We start from the raw sequence: 11,755 nt of genomic DNA, 5'->3' as shown, positions 1-11,755 counted from the left end.
GTGTTGAGCCCCATTACTCTGACACAACAAACTAAAACACCAGTGGTGTTCAGAGGTCCCATAATTAGTAAACAGAGTTCACCTGTGGATAATTTGATCCCAGTAAAAATGAGCTCGTCTGTGAAGCCCTCAGAAGTTTAAGTTGTGTTTTCAATAAATCCGGTCTTTGTGAAAGAGTGACAAGAAGAAAGCCATTGTTAAAAGAAAGTCATAAGAAGTCTTATTTGTAATTTATTTTATCCTCTGCTCAGATTAGACCAAAGCTGAACTGTTTAGCTCTAATGCAAATCACAGTGTATAACACAGTAGATCACACTATTCCCACTGTGAAACATGGTGGTGGCAACATAATGCTGTGGGATGATAAACACACAATATGACCCGAAACACAACCAGAGCTACTGATTGATTATCTACACACACTCCACAAAATCTATTGAGTTTGAGCTCCTTTGCAAAGAATGGAAAGGGTGAGGAGATAGCTATAAATTTTGCAACAAAAGGTATTTCTACTTACCAGTTTCTTTTTTTTTTTTTTTGTAAAAGTAAAAGAAATTCAAAACCAGCTTCATAATTATGAGCTAATTTTTCTTGGTCTATCACATTAAATCTGAGGAAAATACTTAGTTCATAATTGAGTATGACTTCAGACTTTAGTAAACAAATCATATTTCTGTTTTATCAAGTAATATAAAGTATTTTCAATGTTTTATACCCTTCTGTCATGTAATAATAAAGTCACAAGGACCGTCATGACTAAGCTGAAAGGACAAGTTAATCTTATCTCAAACAAATACACTTAAAGATATAAAACTTATCAAAAAGACATGTATGACTTTAGAGTTAAAGAAATAATAGATGTCCTGAAAGTCCCAATTGTGTCTTGAAACTAATAGTTATTCTGTTTTACTTTGACATATTGTTGATCTTTGTGGAAAAATATAATTAACAGAAAACAAAAAAAAGCCATGATTAATAAATAGCACAGCCTATTCTGTAAATGATAAAACTGGATGTGCGCTACCTCATATGTTCCTGCTTGTTCTGTGATCACAAAGAACTTTGCTCCATCCCTCTTTAGCAATGTTCGGTGTCATATTGGGAGTTCCTCCACAAGGACTGACGTCTCAAGAGGAGCCACGACAGACAGGAACAACTCGGACATGTCGGGAAGTGAGGAGAAAAAATATTTGTAGGAGGTTTTTTTATTTTATTTTATTTTATTGTTGTCTGGTGGTCATAGAAATCTTCTCAAATAAACATTAACTTTTTATTTTTTGGCTGCAGCTGATAGTGATCATTTTCTACTTGAAGCTTTTTAACGGAAAAATCTGTGGAGTTTTGAAGTTGACATCCAGCAGCCACCACCACTCACATACAGGATTTATTCATCCCACAGAGGGAAGTCCGATCTTATGACATGTGAAAAAAGGTGGAAGATAACTTTTATTTATTCAGGTTTTGTTGAGTTTTGGAGTTGGATGTCCTTCCTTTGGATTAGAAGACAACATCTTATGAGACAACAAACTTGAAGTGTTCTCAGCACTTCAGGAGAATCCGGAGTTTATTTCAAGCTGGGAATCTGGAGTTTAGAATCTGATCATTTTTACTGAAAACAAAGCAAGGTAACTAGTTTCAATAATGTAAAAATATTTAAATGTTGTTTCTGTTTGAAGTATTGTCTTAAAACTGCAAAATTTCTGTTCATTTATATTTTTCTGCGGTATTTTTTCTAACGGCTTATAATTTACTTTTCCCCATTTATGTTTAAACTTTTTGAATCTGATCATTTTTAGAGTTTTGTATTTTTAACCCGTGTGCTAACATTCTGTTTACTCCCCTTGTCCTACAGGTCAAAAACGACCTGCCCTACTAAAAACCCAAAATAAAGCAGTTTAATTTAATTTTAAATCCAAAAAGTATTTTTGCATGATGAAACGTTCTTTATCAATTCAACTCAATTTATTTAATTTTTTTATCTTTTATTATTGTTACACAACACAAAAAGTCAATCACTCTCTGATGGCTGCCAGTTTGTCTGTCATACCTTGCTGGTCTGGACTCGTAATTGCCCTTCCACTCCCAGCAACCCAGAGACTATATTTAGCCTTGCCACTGGACTTATATACACCTGCTAATATCAAAAGACGTAGCCACTCAGTCCTCATCCACATGTTCTCAGTTTTCTCCATATTTCCGAAAACCCTACAAATTTGTTTTCTGCAGGATGATTTTTTTCAATGGCAAGCATCTGGACCTGGGCAGCCAAATAGCTTGTTGGCCCTGAAGTCATCCTTATGATGTTTGACGCTGCTGTTCTTCCCTAAATTTGATGAGGACCATGCAATTTTGCCCTTCTTTGGCAAAAATGTCTCTCTGCCAGCTTGAGGGATTTCCTCTTCTCGGCCGTCACTGTAAGGGGCGGGGTACACCCTGGACAGGTCGCAGGTCCATCACAGGGCCACGTAGAGACAAATGAGACCGACAATCATTCACTCTCTCACTCACACCTGGAGATAAATTAGAGTTACCAATTAACCTAACAGACATGTTTTTGGTCTGTGGGAGGAAGCGGGAGTGCCCGGAGAAAACCCACTCATGCACGGAGAGAACATGCAAACTCTACCGGGATAGGTCCCTGGGCTGGGGTTTAATCCAGCAACCTTCTTGCTGAGATTAGCTCAACCAACTGAGCCACCGTATGGCCATTGGCAACTATTTTCCAGAAAAAGGCGGCCTTGTGGGGACCAAATGTGCATCCTGGGGATCAATGCCCGATCCCCACGGGTGCCAATGCTAATTTTGTGTCAGGGATTAGGTTTAGGACCAAAGTGTGAAATGAGTTTAGGTTAGTTTTAGGGTACATGGTCAGGGTTAGGCTATAGAAAGGACCCGGCAATGAATGGAATTCAACCCACGGTCCCCACAGGAATATAAAAACAAACCTGTGTGTGTGTGAGTGTGTATTAGAGAGTTTGTGTGGGGTCTTTGAACTTTTTCATGGTGTTTAAATGCTTTTATAATTCACACGTTGGAATTATAACTCACTTGTATTTCACCTTTAGGAAAAGTCATAAAATTTCAACTTGGAAAAAGATAGCTTTAAGGTTTTTTTTCTACAGCTTAACATGGTAGTGGGTCACTTTTGACCCACAAGACAACTAACTCAAGGGTTAACACACTTCACTATAACCAACAAATCATTTGAAGCTTGAAAGAAACAAAGTGTGACTCAAGATTTTTGCACAGCTCTACCTAACATATACTATACAATTAATTGGTTTTACAAAATATAATTCTTATTGCAAACATTTAACAAAAGAAATACTCTGTCATGGCTTCATGTCGTACAATAATGACTGGCACTTTTCAGCCATGGAGGAGAGGAAACGACTGAACTACAAAGTCCAGAGGGAGGTCCTGGATGAAGAGGAGCTGGATGAGATTGCACAAAAGTCTGACTCAAAACCATCTCTGCGTGATAAAATGGCAAAGTCAATGAGGTAAAACCTATCAGCTAATTGTTAGCATTTACATCCTGGCATCTCATGTCTAATAGAGCTTTAAATTATGTCAAAGCAAAGTATTAAAATAAAACTTGTATTCCTTGAACGAAGCAGAATTTAGCTTCATGTTGTTTAATGTAAAAGAATGTGGTGAAAAATGTGTTGATCAAGTCTAAAGTGACGGTCATTTCCAACTCGTTCTTTGAATCAATAATAAACGCATCAAGTTCTGATCTTTATTCATCATAATAAATTGACAAAAAATACTTAAGTACATTGAATGTGTTCAAAAGTTTAATGCTACTAAGTCCAATGAAATAAATAGACAATTTGTGTAGCATTAAGCAAAATGTTTATACTTTCTTTATCAGTGTACGCTGAGTCATTGTTACTAATGGTAACAGACAGAAATGATGTCAAACAGGTTTTGCCTGAATTTAATCTCAGCTAAAACCACATCAACATTTAGCTCATTATATTTAAAATAATTACAATTTAACCATTATTGTGTTTTTAAGGTCAATTAGCTGAGTTGACCATTCAACATGAACCAGGTTGATTTACATCCAATGATTACATTCTGTTCATTACTTTAAAATGTGGTTCATGAGACATTTTGGTCAAAGACAGACACAAACACAGAAAAATACATTATCGTAATGTGCTTTTTGTCTGCATGTGATAATAGAATAAAGTAAAGTACACAGAGTTTTTAACAGTTGGAAGCAACAAAAATCAAAATAAAGGAAAACAACACAAAGATATTTGTGTGGGATGCTGTGTTTAAAATATAGTTTTGAATTAAATTGTGGGATTGATCAAGTGTTTTGTTTAATAAAATCTAAATGTCTTTAATTCTGATTTCTATTTGACACAAAACCTCCTCAGGTCTCCTGGTTCTAAGGTGAAGAACTGTCTGCTGGCAACCATTCCTGTGGTGTCCTGGCTGCCGCGATACTCCTTCAAAGAGGACGCGCTTGGCGACCTGATCTCGGGAATCAGTGTGGGGGTCATGCAGCTGCCACAAGGTGAGGAGGAATGTCCTCATAAATGATTCGTTTCTATATAAAGTTATTAAAGTTAAAGTTATTAAGTTATTACTCTTTATAAACATATATGTATTTAAAAGAACAAACGTTGAATGAAGTCACTGGACCTTCTTTCTAGTGATGTTCGATACTGCCAATTTGCTTTCTGATACTGATAACAAGTAAAATTTGTCTGGTATCGGTGATACTGATCTGATACTGATACTTTGTGATAACAGAAAATGCGTCTGGTAAACCTTAAAAAGCAGCATTTTTCAAACAACCGCTTTATAAATAATACATGGCATAGTAACGTATTTATTAATTTAGAAGACTTTCTAATCTAATCCTAACCCTATTTGGTTAGCACAATTTAAAATTCTTATTCTAAAAAAATTTAACATAATATTTTGAATAGTGAATAAAAGTGAGAAAAAACATTTTAAAAGTTGTTACTTTGTATATTTTGTGGCATTTGTTTGTGGGCAAGAAGGCCCCTGGCCAGAACTAATGCTGTTTGGTGGGCCATGGCATGAAAAGTTTGGGAACCCCTCATAGAGAATCTAGAAACATTCAGATGAAGCAGATTTTATGTTAAAATGGCCTGCCATACAACTACAGACTGAGTGACTGACTGAGCACGTGCCGCTGTTCTAATGCACTACCCAAGTGGAAGAAAAAGTAGTTCCCTCCAACTAAGACAAGATTGGAACAGTTTAGTTATTTTCCACTATTTTCCTGTCAATAATATGCATTATGTGAAATAACTGAAGTATTAAATCATCAATATTTTGATTTTAGTATAAATTCTAGAGCATAAAGTTCTAGTATTGGTAGTACCGATATTTCAGTATCGATCTGCACATCACTACTTCTTCCTTAGTTCCTGAAGATCTTTTCATCTCTTTTCTTAAAGGCTCCTTTATTTATTTACTGAAGATGTCTTTCAGATTTAGTCTGATACTGACGCAAAAAAAAAGTCAACCTACCTTCTATAAGTTTCAACATTGTGAACAATCTTAACTACCCCATCTTTGTTCCAGGCATGGCCTACGCTTTACTGGCAGGTGTTCCTCCAGTTTTTGGTCTGTACTCCTCCTTCTATCCCGTCCTCATCTACTTCATTTTTGGCACGTCTAAGCACATCTCACTCGGTACGGATTTGACCATTTCCCCACATCTGGGTATTATTTATTCAAATGCTCATAAGACTGTTTCCCCACATTCAGGAACATACGCAGTGATGAGTGTGATGATAGGAGGGGTGACAGAGCGACTGGCTCCAGACTCAAACTTTATGATTTGGGACAACGTGTCCAACTCCAGCATCGTAGACATCATTAGTCGGGATGAAGAAAGGGTCCGAGTGGCGGCGCTTGTCACTTTTGTATCTGGATTGTTTCAGGTAAAGTTTAACAAGAATCTTGTAAAACTTTTGAACGGAGATATGCAATTCAAGGAATGATATGTTTATAATTTATTCTAGAAATCCTTAACATTTTGTAAACATAAAGGCATCATTTTCTATCCAAGTTTTGATGTGCTTCCATACAATTTTGATGAGACAGTTGATTTAGACCAAGACTGAAACAAACTGTTTTTGAAGTTCTTGATTTCTTTACTAATATCGATAAACATGTTAACTTGGGAAACTCTAGTTTCTTTAGCAGTTCAGGTTAAAAGGTTTGTAACATTTCAATAAAAGAGCCAGGACCCAACACTCAGCCAAGACAAGGAAGAAGTTTCCAAAAGATTTATTAGAAAACACAAGGAGATGACGTTGAAGCGGTTCTGCTTGGATCTGGTTGCAGTGGTGGGTGTGGAACACAAAAACAGAGATGAGGGTTGTGACTGGATGAGAACCAGGGAAAAGATTTACCAGGAAGTGAGGATTCACCGGGTCCAAGAATCCAGCTTATGCAGGGTTGAGTAAGTTGTGAATGAGTGGCCTAGAGGGTCTCAGAGATGTTTACTGAAAGCAGCTGTTATTGCATCCACAGTCCAATAATTCATTGTCCAAAAACAGTGCAGGGTCATGCACAGGAGGGTCTTAGGTGATGAAAATCTAGAATAAAAGTCAGAGTCAGACAAGGTTGAGCAACAGGAAGTCAAAAACCAGAAAGGTCAAGACAATAGCAGTGATCCGAGGCAGACAGGGTAAAAAAAAAAAACATATGAACTCTTGGAACATTTAGCAGGGCTTGAAGGCTGATACGAAGGCATCAGATGATCTCAATCAGCAGGAGAGGGAGGGAGAGTGAGCACACTCAGGACAGAACTGAAATCATGACAGTCTTGTTGTTTTAGATCACAAATCACCATTGATAAATTGGCTTTTTCAGACAATCATTTGTGAAGGAAACATTTCTAAAGTGACCTACAAATGGTTTAAAGGTTATAACGAACTCATTGAAGAAAGCTAAAGTGTGCTGAATATATATTTTCAGTTATACTGTATAGAAATAAAAACTTTGTGACTGAACTATTATGTCACAGTGTTTGTTGGTCTTCTTTCTCCTCTGGGTCTGAGCCAGACTCTGGCTCCAGCATGTAAGGCTGGATGAAAAAGTATTTTCTTGTTGACATCCTTTAATTAATTTGTAAATAAAAAGTTTCTGCGCTGCTATAGTCGTAAACCTCTCTATTAAACTAGAATAGACGGTTCTGGAAGCTAGCCGGGGGCGGGGTTTGAAGTGCTTCGTTTGGATTTAAAGAGACAGCATCGAAACGAGTTGATCTGAGACACACCTCAGATATGGGGTGAAAGAGGGGCTTGTGGAGGTTCAGGCCAAAGAATTGCTGTTCCACTTTATATAGACCCCAACTGAAGGATTTAAATGTGTAAAAGAAGAATTTTAAAGCTTGTCTCCTGTATTATCATGATCAATAAAACCTGTGGTTCTTTAAAGTCCAAGACGTGATTATGAACCTTCAGTTTACTGCTGACTAATCGCCATGTTTCCCATCACTTGTGCAGATTCTGCTCGGTCTGGTCCAGTTTGGTTTCGTGGTGACCTACCTGTCTGAGCCGCTGGTCAGAGGCTACACCACAGGAGCTGCCATCCACGTCATCGTCTCCCAGCTCAAATACGTCTTCGGTATCAACCCGCTCAGATACAGCGGACCTCTCTCCATGATTTATGTAAGCAAAATCATCAGCATTTGTTTGGTTCTGAACTTTCAATCAGCATCACACAGATTCCAATAATGATTGTTCTTTTTTATTATTATTAGAGGATAAATTGCATCATAAGCAAAAATAAATAAACAGGGTTGAGTCATTATTTATGTGATTAAATAAAACCAAACTTCCTAAGAAGTTTCTATCTGTTTTCCTTCTCAGACTGTCCTGGAGGTGTGTTATCTCCTCCCTAAAACAAATATTGGCACTTTAGTGGTCAGTATTGTCACCATAGTTGGTCTTGTGCTGGCTAAGGAGCTGAATGCATTCTTGGGTAAAAAAATACCTGTTCCTATACCTATGGAGTTGTTCACTGTGAGTACACAAGAGCATTCAAAGCATGTGCGCACATAAGTGAATACTACAATCTGACAATTATGTATTTTTTCCAGGTCATTATAGCTACAATAATCTCGTGGCAGGTTGACTTAGAGGGGAAATATAAAGTGGAAATAGTGGGGACTATTCCCTCGGGGTGAGAAAAACGCACAAACATCAACCCGCGTCTCACATGTAACTAACGTTTGTAACAGGTTTTGTGCTCGTCCCTTCGGTTTCCAGTCTCCAGCCTCCTGTTGTCCCGGCCATGTCTCTGTTCGGACAGGTGATTGGGGACGCCTTCGCTCTGGCTGTGGTTGGTTATGGCATTGCCATCTCTCTGGGACGAATCTTCGCGCTCAAATATGGCTACAAGGTGGACAGCAACCAGGTAAGGGAAGAGACAAATTGGGTTATACAGCAGAACGTTCCAGCGTGAGCAGCTGTGTGAGAGTTTTGTGTGTTTTGTGGTTCAGGAACTGATCGCTCTAGGCTTGAGCAACTCCGTTGGAGGGTTTTTCCAGTGTTTTGCCATCAGCTGTTCCATGTCTCGCACCTTGGTTCAGGAAAGCACAGGAGGGAAGACTCAGGTTGGTATGAATGGCTGTTACCTCGCTTTAAGTTTTAGCACCATCGTGTTTAAAAAAAATAACAGCAGTTCATTGTATATTAAAGGCGACGTATCATTCAATGTCCACTATTTTAGTGATTTTTAGTTGAAGGGGGCGGGATCTAAAGAGACAGTCTCAAAACAAGTTGATCTGAGACTCAAGGGGAGAAAGAGGGGCTTGTGGAGTTACAATAAGGAGGAATTCAGACTAAAGCATTGCAGTTCAACTTTATATAGACCCCATCTGAAGGATTTAAATGTGAAAAAGAAGAATTTAAAAGCATATGTCTTCTTTAAGTGGTCCATCCAAACACAACTGATTCCATCGATAATCTCTTTCCTGTTTTGTTTTTTAAAGTCTGCCTCTGACGTCTTTTCTGTGTCCGTCTATCCATCCATCATGCGACTGTTTTTCCTCTCGCTCCCCTGCAGGTTGCTGGGGCTCTATCAGCAGTGGTTATCCTTTTCATCACCCTCTGGATTGGAAGGCTCTTTGAAGATCTGCCCAAGGTACTCAGTGTGTGTTTCTGCTCATGTTCACATGAGCGTTCACAATCATAAATGTCTGTTTTAGGAAGGCATGTCATGTTATAAGGCAATCTTATAGCTTGGTAAAAAAAAACTCACAGCTGAAGTTATTTTGTTATATTACACAACTAACCATATGTTCTTCAGATTTAAGCTAAATGAGCTAAATTGAAGTCTAATCTTATGGATTACAGTCAACACTTTGCTGTTAACAAGAAAAAGCACATGATTATTTTTTTTTATTTAAAAGCAACATTATTGTCCCTTTCTTTTTTTAGGCAAATCACCTCTGTCACATGTAGAGATGTACAGCTCAGTCTGAAGCTTCAAGCCTCTGGCACGTTGTTTAAACTGCTCACTATTTGATCCATTTTTCAGGCGGTGCTGGCTGCCATCATCTTAGTTAATCTTCATGGCATGATGAAGCAGTTCTTGGACATCCCTGCTCTGTGGAGGAAGAGCAAAATAGACATGGTGAGAGTGCCAAAATATTCACAAGGAAAATATGTAACAGCAAAGACAAGTTAGTTATCCGTCCATTCTTTAGGAACCTTTATTGTCTGCTTCATGACTCTTAATCGTGTCTGTGCCTCCAGCTGGTCTGGATTGCCACCTTCATCTTCACTTTGCTGTTGAACCCTGACCTGGGATTAGCTGCTTCCATTGCTTTCTCCATGCTCACGGTCATCTTCAGGACTCAGCTGTACGTTCTTGGTGGATCCGCACACTCACATGCACTTACATGTAAAATCACTCAAAAGGGCCGACACTATGCATTAGATCTACTAAATTGCTGCCAACATATAATAGTTTTCACTCTTGTCTTGTGAAAAAAAATGTAATCGTGTCCATGTTTGGATTGTTTTGGGTAGAGCAAGGTTTGGGATTTTAATTGACAAGTTTGTTTTGTTTGTTTTTCAGACCCAAATACTCCCTATTAGGACAAGTGGGAGACACAGATATTTACAGGCCAATGGAAGATTACGATCAGGTATTGTATATAAAACTCAACAGCATGACAGAAAATAAGCATAGTTAGAGATAAACTGTTTCAATGAGCTAAAAGGACAGATTTTTAGCTAAAAGCTATATGTTGCAAGACACTCCCAAAAAAATAAAAGCAGCAAAATCCTAGTTAATTAAAACCAAATAGTGACATCAGCTTAACCTAAAGGATCAACGAGTTAAATAAAAGTTAAATGTAGCAAAAGATAGTCTAAAATGAACAAAACTACAGCTAAAAACTAGAGCAGCAAAAGGCTAGTTAAATTTAGAAACAGCTAAAGCCTAAGCATTAACCCAATCTAATGGAAGAAAAAGCTAAATGTAGCAAAGATTGTCTAAAATTTTCAAAACCAAAGGCTGAAGCAGCAAAAGGATAGCTAAAAGCTTTACAAAGCAAATGAAAAATATCTCTATGTAACAAAAAGACGACACATTTGCTCACTTCTTTTTCAACAAAGCAGATTTCAAAGAGAACAATAATTTGAAGGAGTGAAAAGATTTCAATGTGTTTTTATGCAGAAAATGTTTGTAAACAAATTTCAATAATTTTGTAAGCAAAAGTTAAACAAAACCCCGTCACTGTGGTGGAAAAAAAAAAACTTTTCCATATCTGTTAAACAAAATGGCAGAAATATGCGATCCAAAAGGTTCTTCACTACAATGGTCTCTGATTAATTTTATTGCAATAAAATGAGAGTCAACATGCATACAGCAATAAGTTGAGTCTGAGGACACAGCCCCAATGAAGCACCTATAACTCTTCCAGTATAAACCAGTCCAAAACCAGTTCTTATTTGACATGAATGGAGTGGTTCTTATCTGAGCAGCAAATATTCCTAGTTTTGGTTAAAATCCTGTTCGGCAGTTCTTCAACAAAGAACATCTGAAAATGTGGTTTTACTTCCCATTTCATCGTCACTTACATGTTCATATTCCAGCAGCAACAAAACAAATAGTTCTGCAATCCAGTTGTGCAGAAACCACAGTAGTATGTGGAGTTAAAGCTTAAAGAACAAGAAATGACACATTTAAAGTGCCCTGCTGGAAACTTACAACGAGTTAAAACAATTCAGAATAACATGAAAATGTAGTATATTTTATAAGTAAAACATACCTTTAAATTATAAATACATGGGCAATATTTTTATTTTCCTTCACATCAGATTTAAACACCTCCTGAATGAGGTGAACATTTTATAGCTACGTATGAGGACGTATAATGAGATGAGTGCTGACCAAAGCATCTGAGAGAACCGATTCCAAAAAAACTCAATCAATTTTGTGAAGTTTTAGCTTTTAAATATTTTCTGCTTGTCATGCCTCGGGTTTCATGCTGTTCAGGAATCTACTGGTCGTTTGCTTCGTTTGCTTCTGCCGCCTCGTTAGCATGGAGCATTTCATAAATATTTTTTAATGTTTTTTTTTTCTCATTAACTGATTTTAGGTGGAGCGGGTGCCAGGAATATTAATCTTTCGCTCCTCTGCCACCCTCTATTTTGCCAATGCTGAGATGTACCAAGAAGCCTTAGGAAGGAAGGTGAGAACACACACACACACACACACACACACACACACACAC

General features: G+C 37.6%; 1 protein-coding gene across 1 annotated transcript in view; it reads left to right on the top strand.

Annotated features, from left to right (window-relative positions):
* The first annotated feature begins 1,164 nt into the window (after positions 1-1,164).
* The window catches only part of slc26a6.2 (solute carrier family 26 member 6, tandem duplicate 2), a 14,326-nt gene continuing 3,735 nt past the window's right edge, over positions 1,165-11,755 (top strand). Inside the window, exons 1-15 of the mRNA XM_014001762.1 lie at positions 1,165-1,625; positions 3,374-3,503; positions 4,395-4,534; positions 5,578-5,688; positions 5,764-5,939; positions 7,512-7,676; positions 7,878-8,030; positions 8,108-8,190; positions 8,277-8,424; positions 8,510-8,623; positions 9,076-9,153; positions 9,550-9,645; positions 9,768-9,874; positions 10,093-10,162; positions 11,621-11,713. Coding sequence (XP_013857216.1) covers positions 3,376-3,503; positions 4,395-4,534; positions 5,578-5,688; positions 5,764-5,939; positions 7,512-7,676; positions 7,878-8,030; positions 8,108-8,190; positions 8,277-8,424; positions 8,510-8,623; positions 9,076-9,153; positions 9,550-9,645; positions 9,768-9,874; positions 10,093-10,162; positions 11,621-11,713 — 1,662 coding nt within the window. The 5' untranslated portion in view covers positions 1,165-1,625; positions 3,374-3,375. The remainder of the gene's footprint in view (positions 1,626-3,373; positions 3,504-4,394; positions 4,535-5,577; positions 5,689-5,763; positions 5,940-7,511; positions 7,677-7,877; positions 8,031-8,107; positions 8,191-8,276; positions 8,425-8,509; positions 8,624-9,075; positions 9,154-9,549; positions 9,646-9,767; positions 9,875-10,092; positions 10,163-11,620; positions 11,714-11,755) is intronic.

Source organism: Austrofundulus limnaeus, unplaced genomic scaffold (assembly GCF_001266775.1).
Source record: "Austrofundulus limnaeus strain Quisiro unplaced genomic scaffold, Austrofundulus_limnaeus-1.0 Scaffold10, whole genome shotgun sequence".
Taxonomy (NCBI): domain Eukaryota; kingdom Metazoa; phylum Chordata; class Actinopteri; order Cyprinodontiformes; family Rivulidae; genus Austrofundulus; species Austrofundulus limnaeus.
This window is presented reverse-complemented; position numbering and strand designations above follow the sequence as displayed.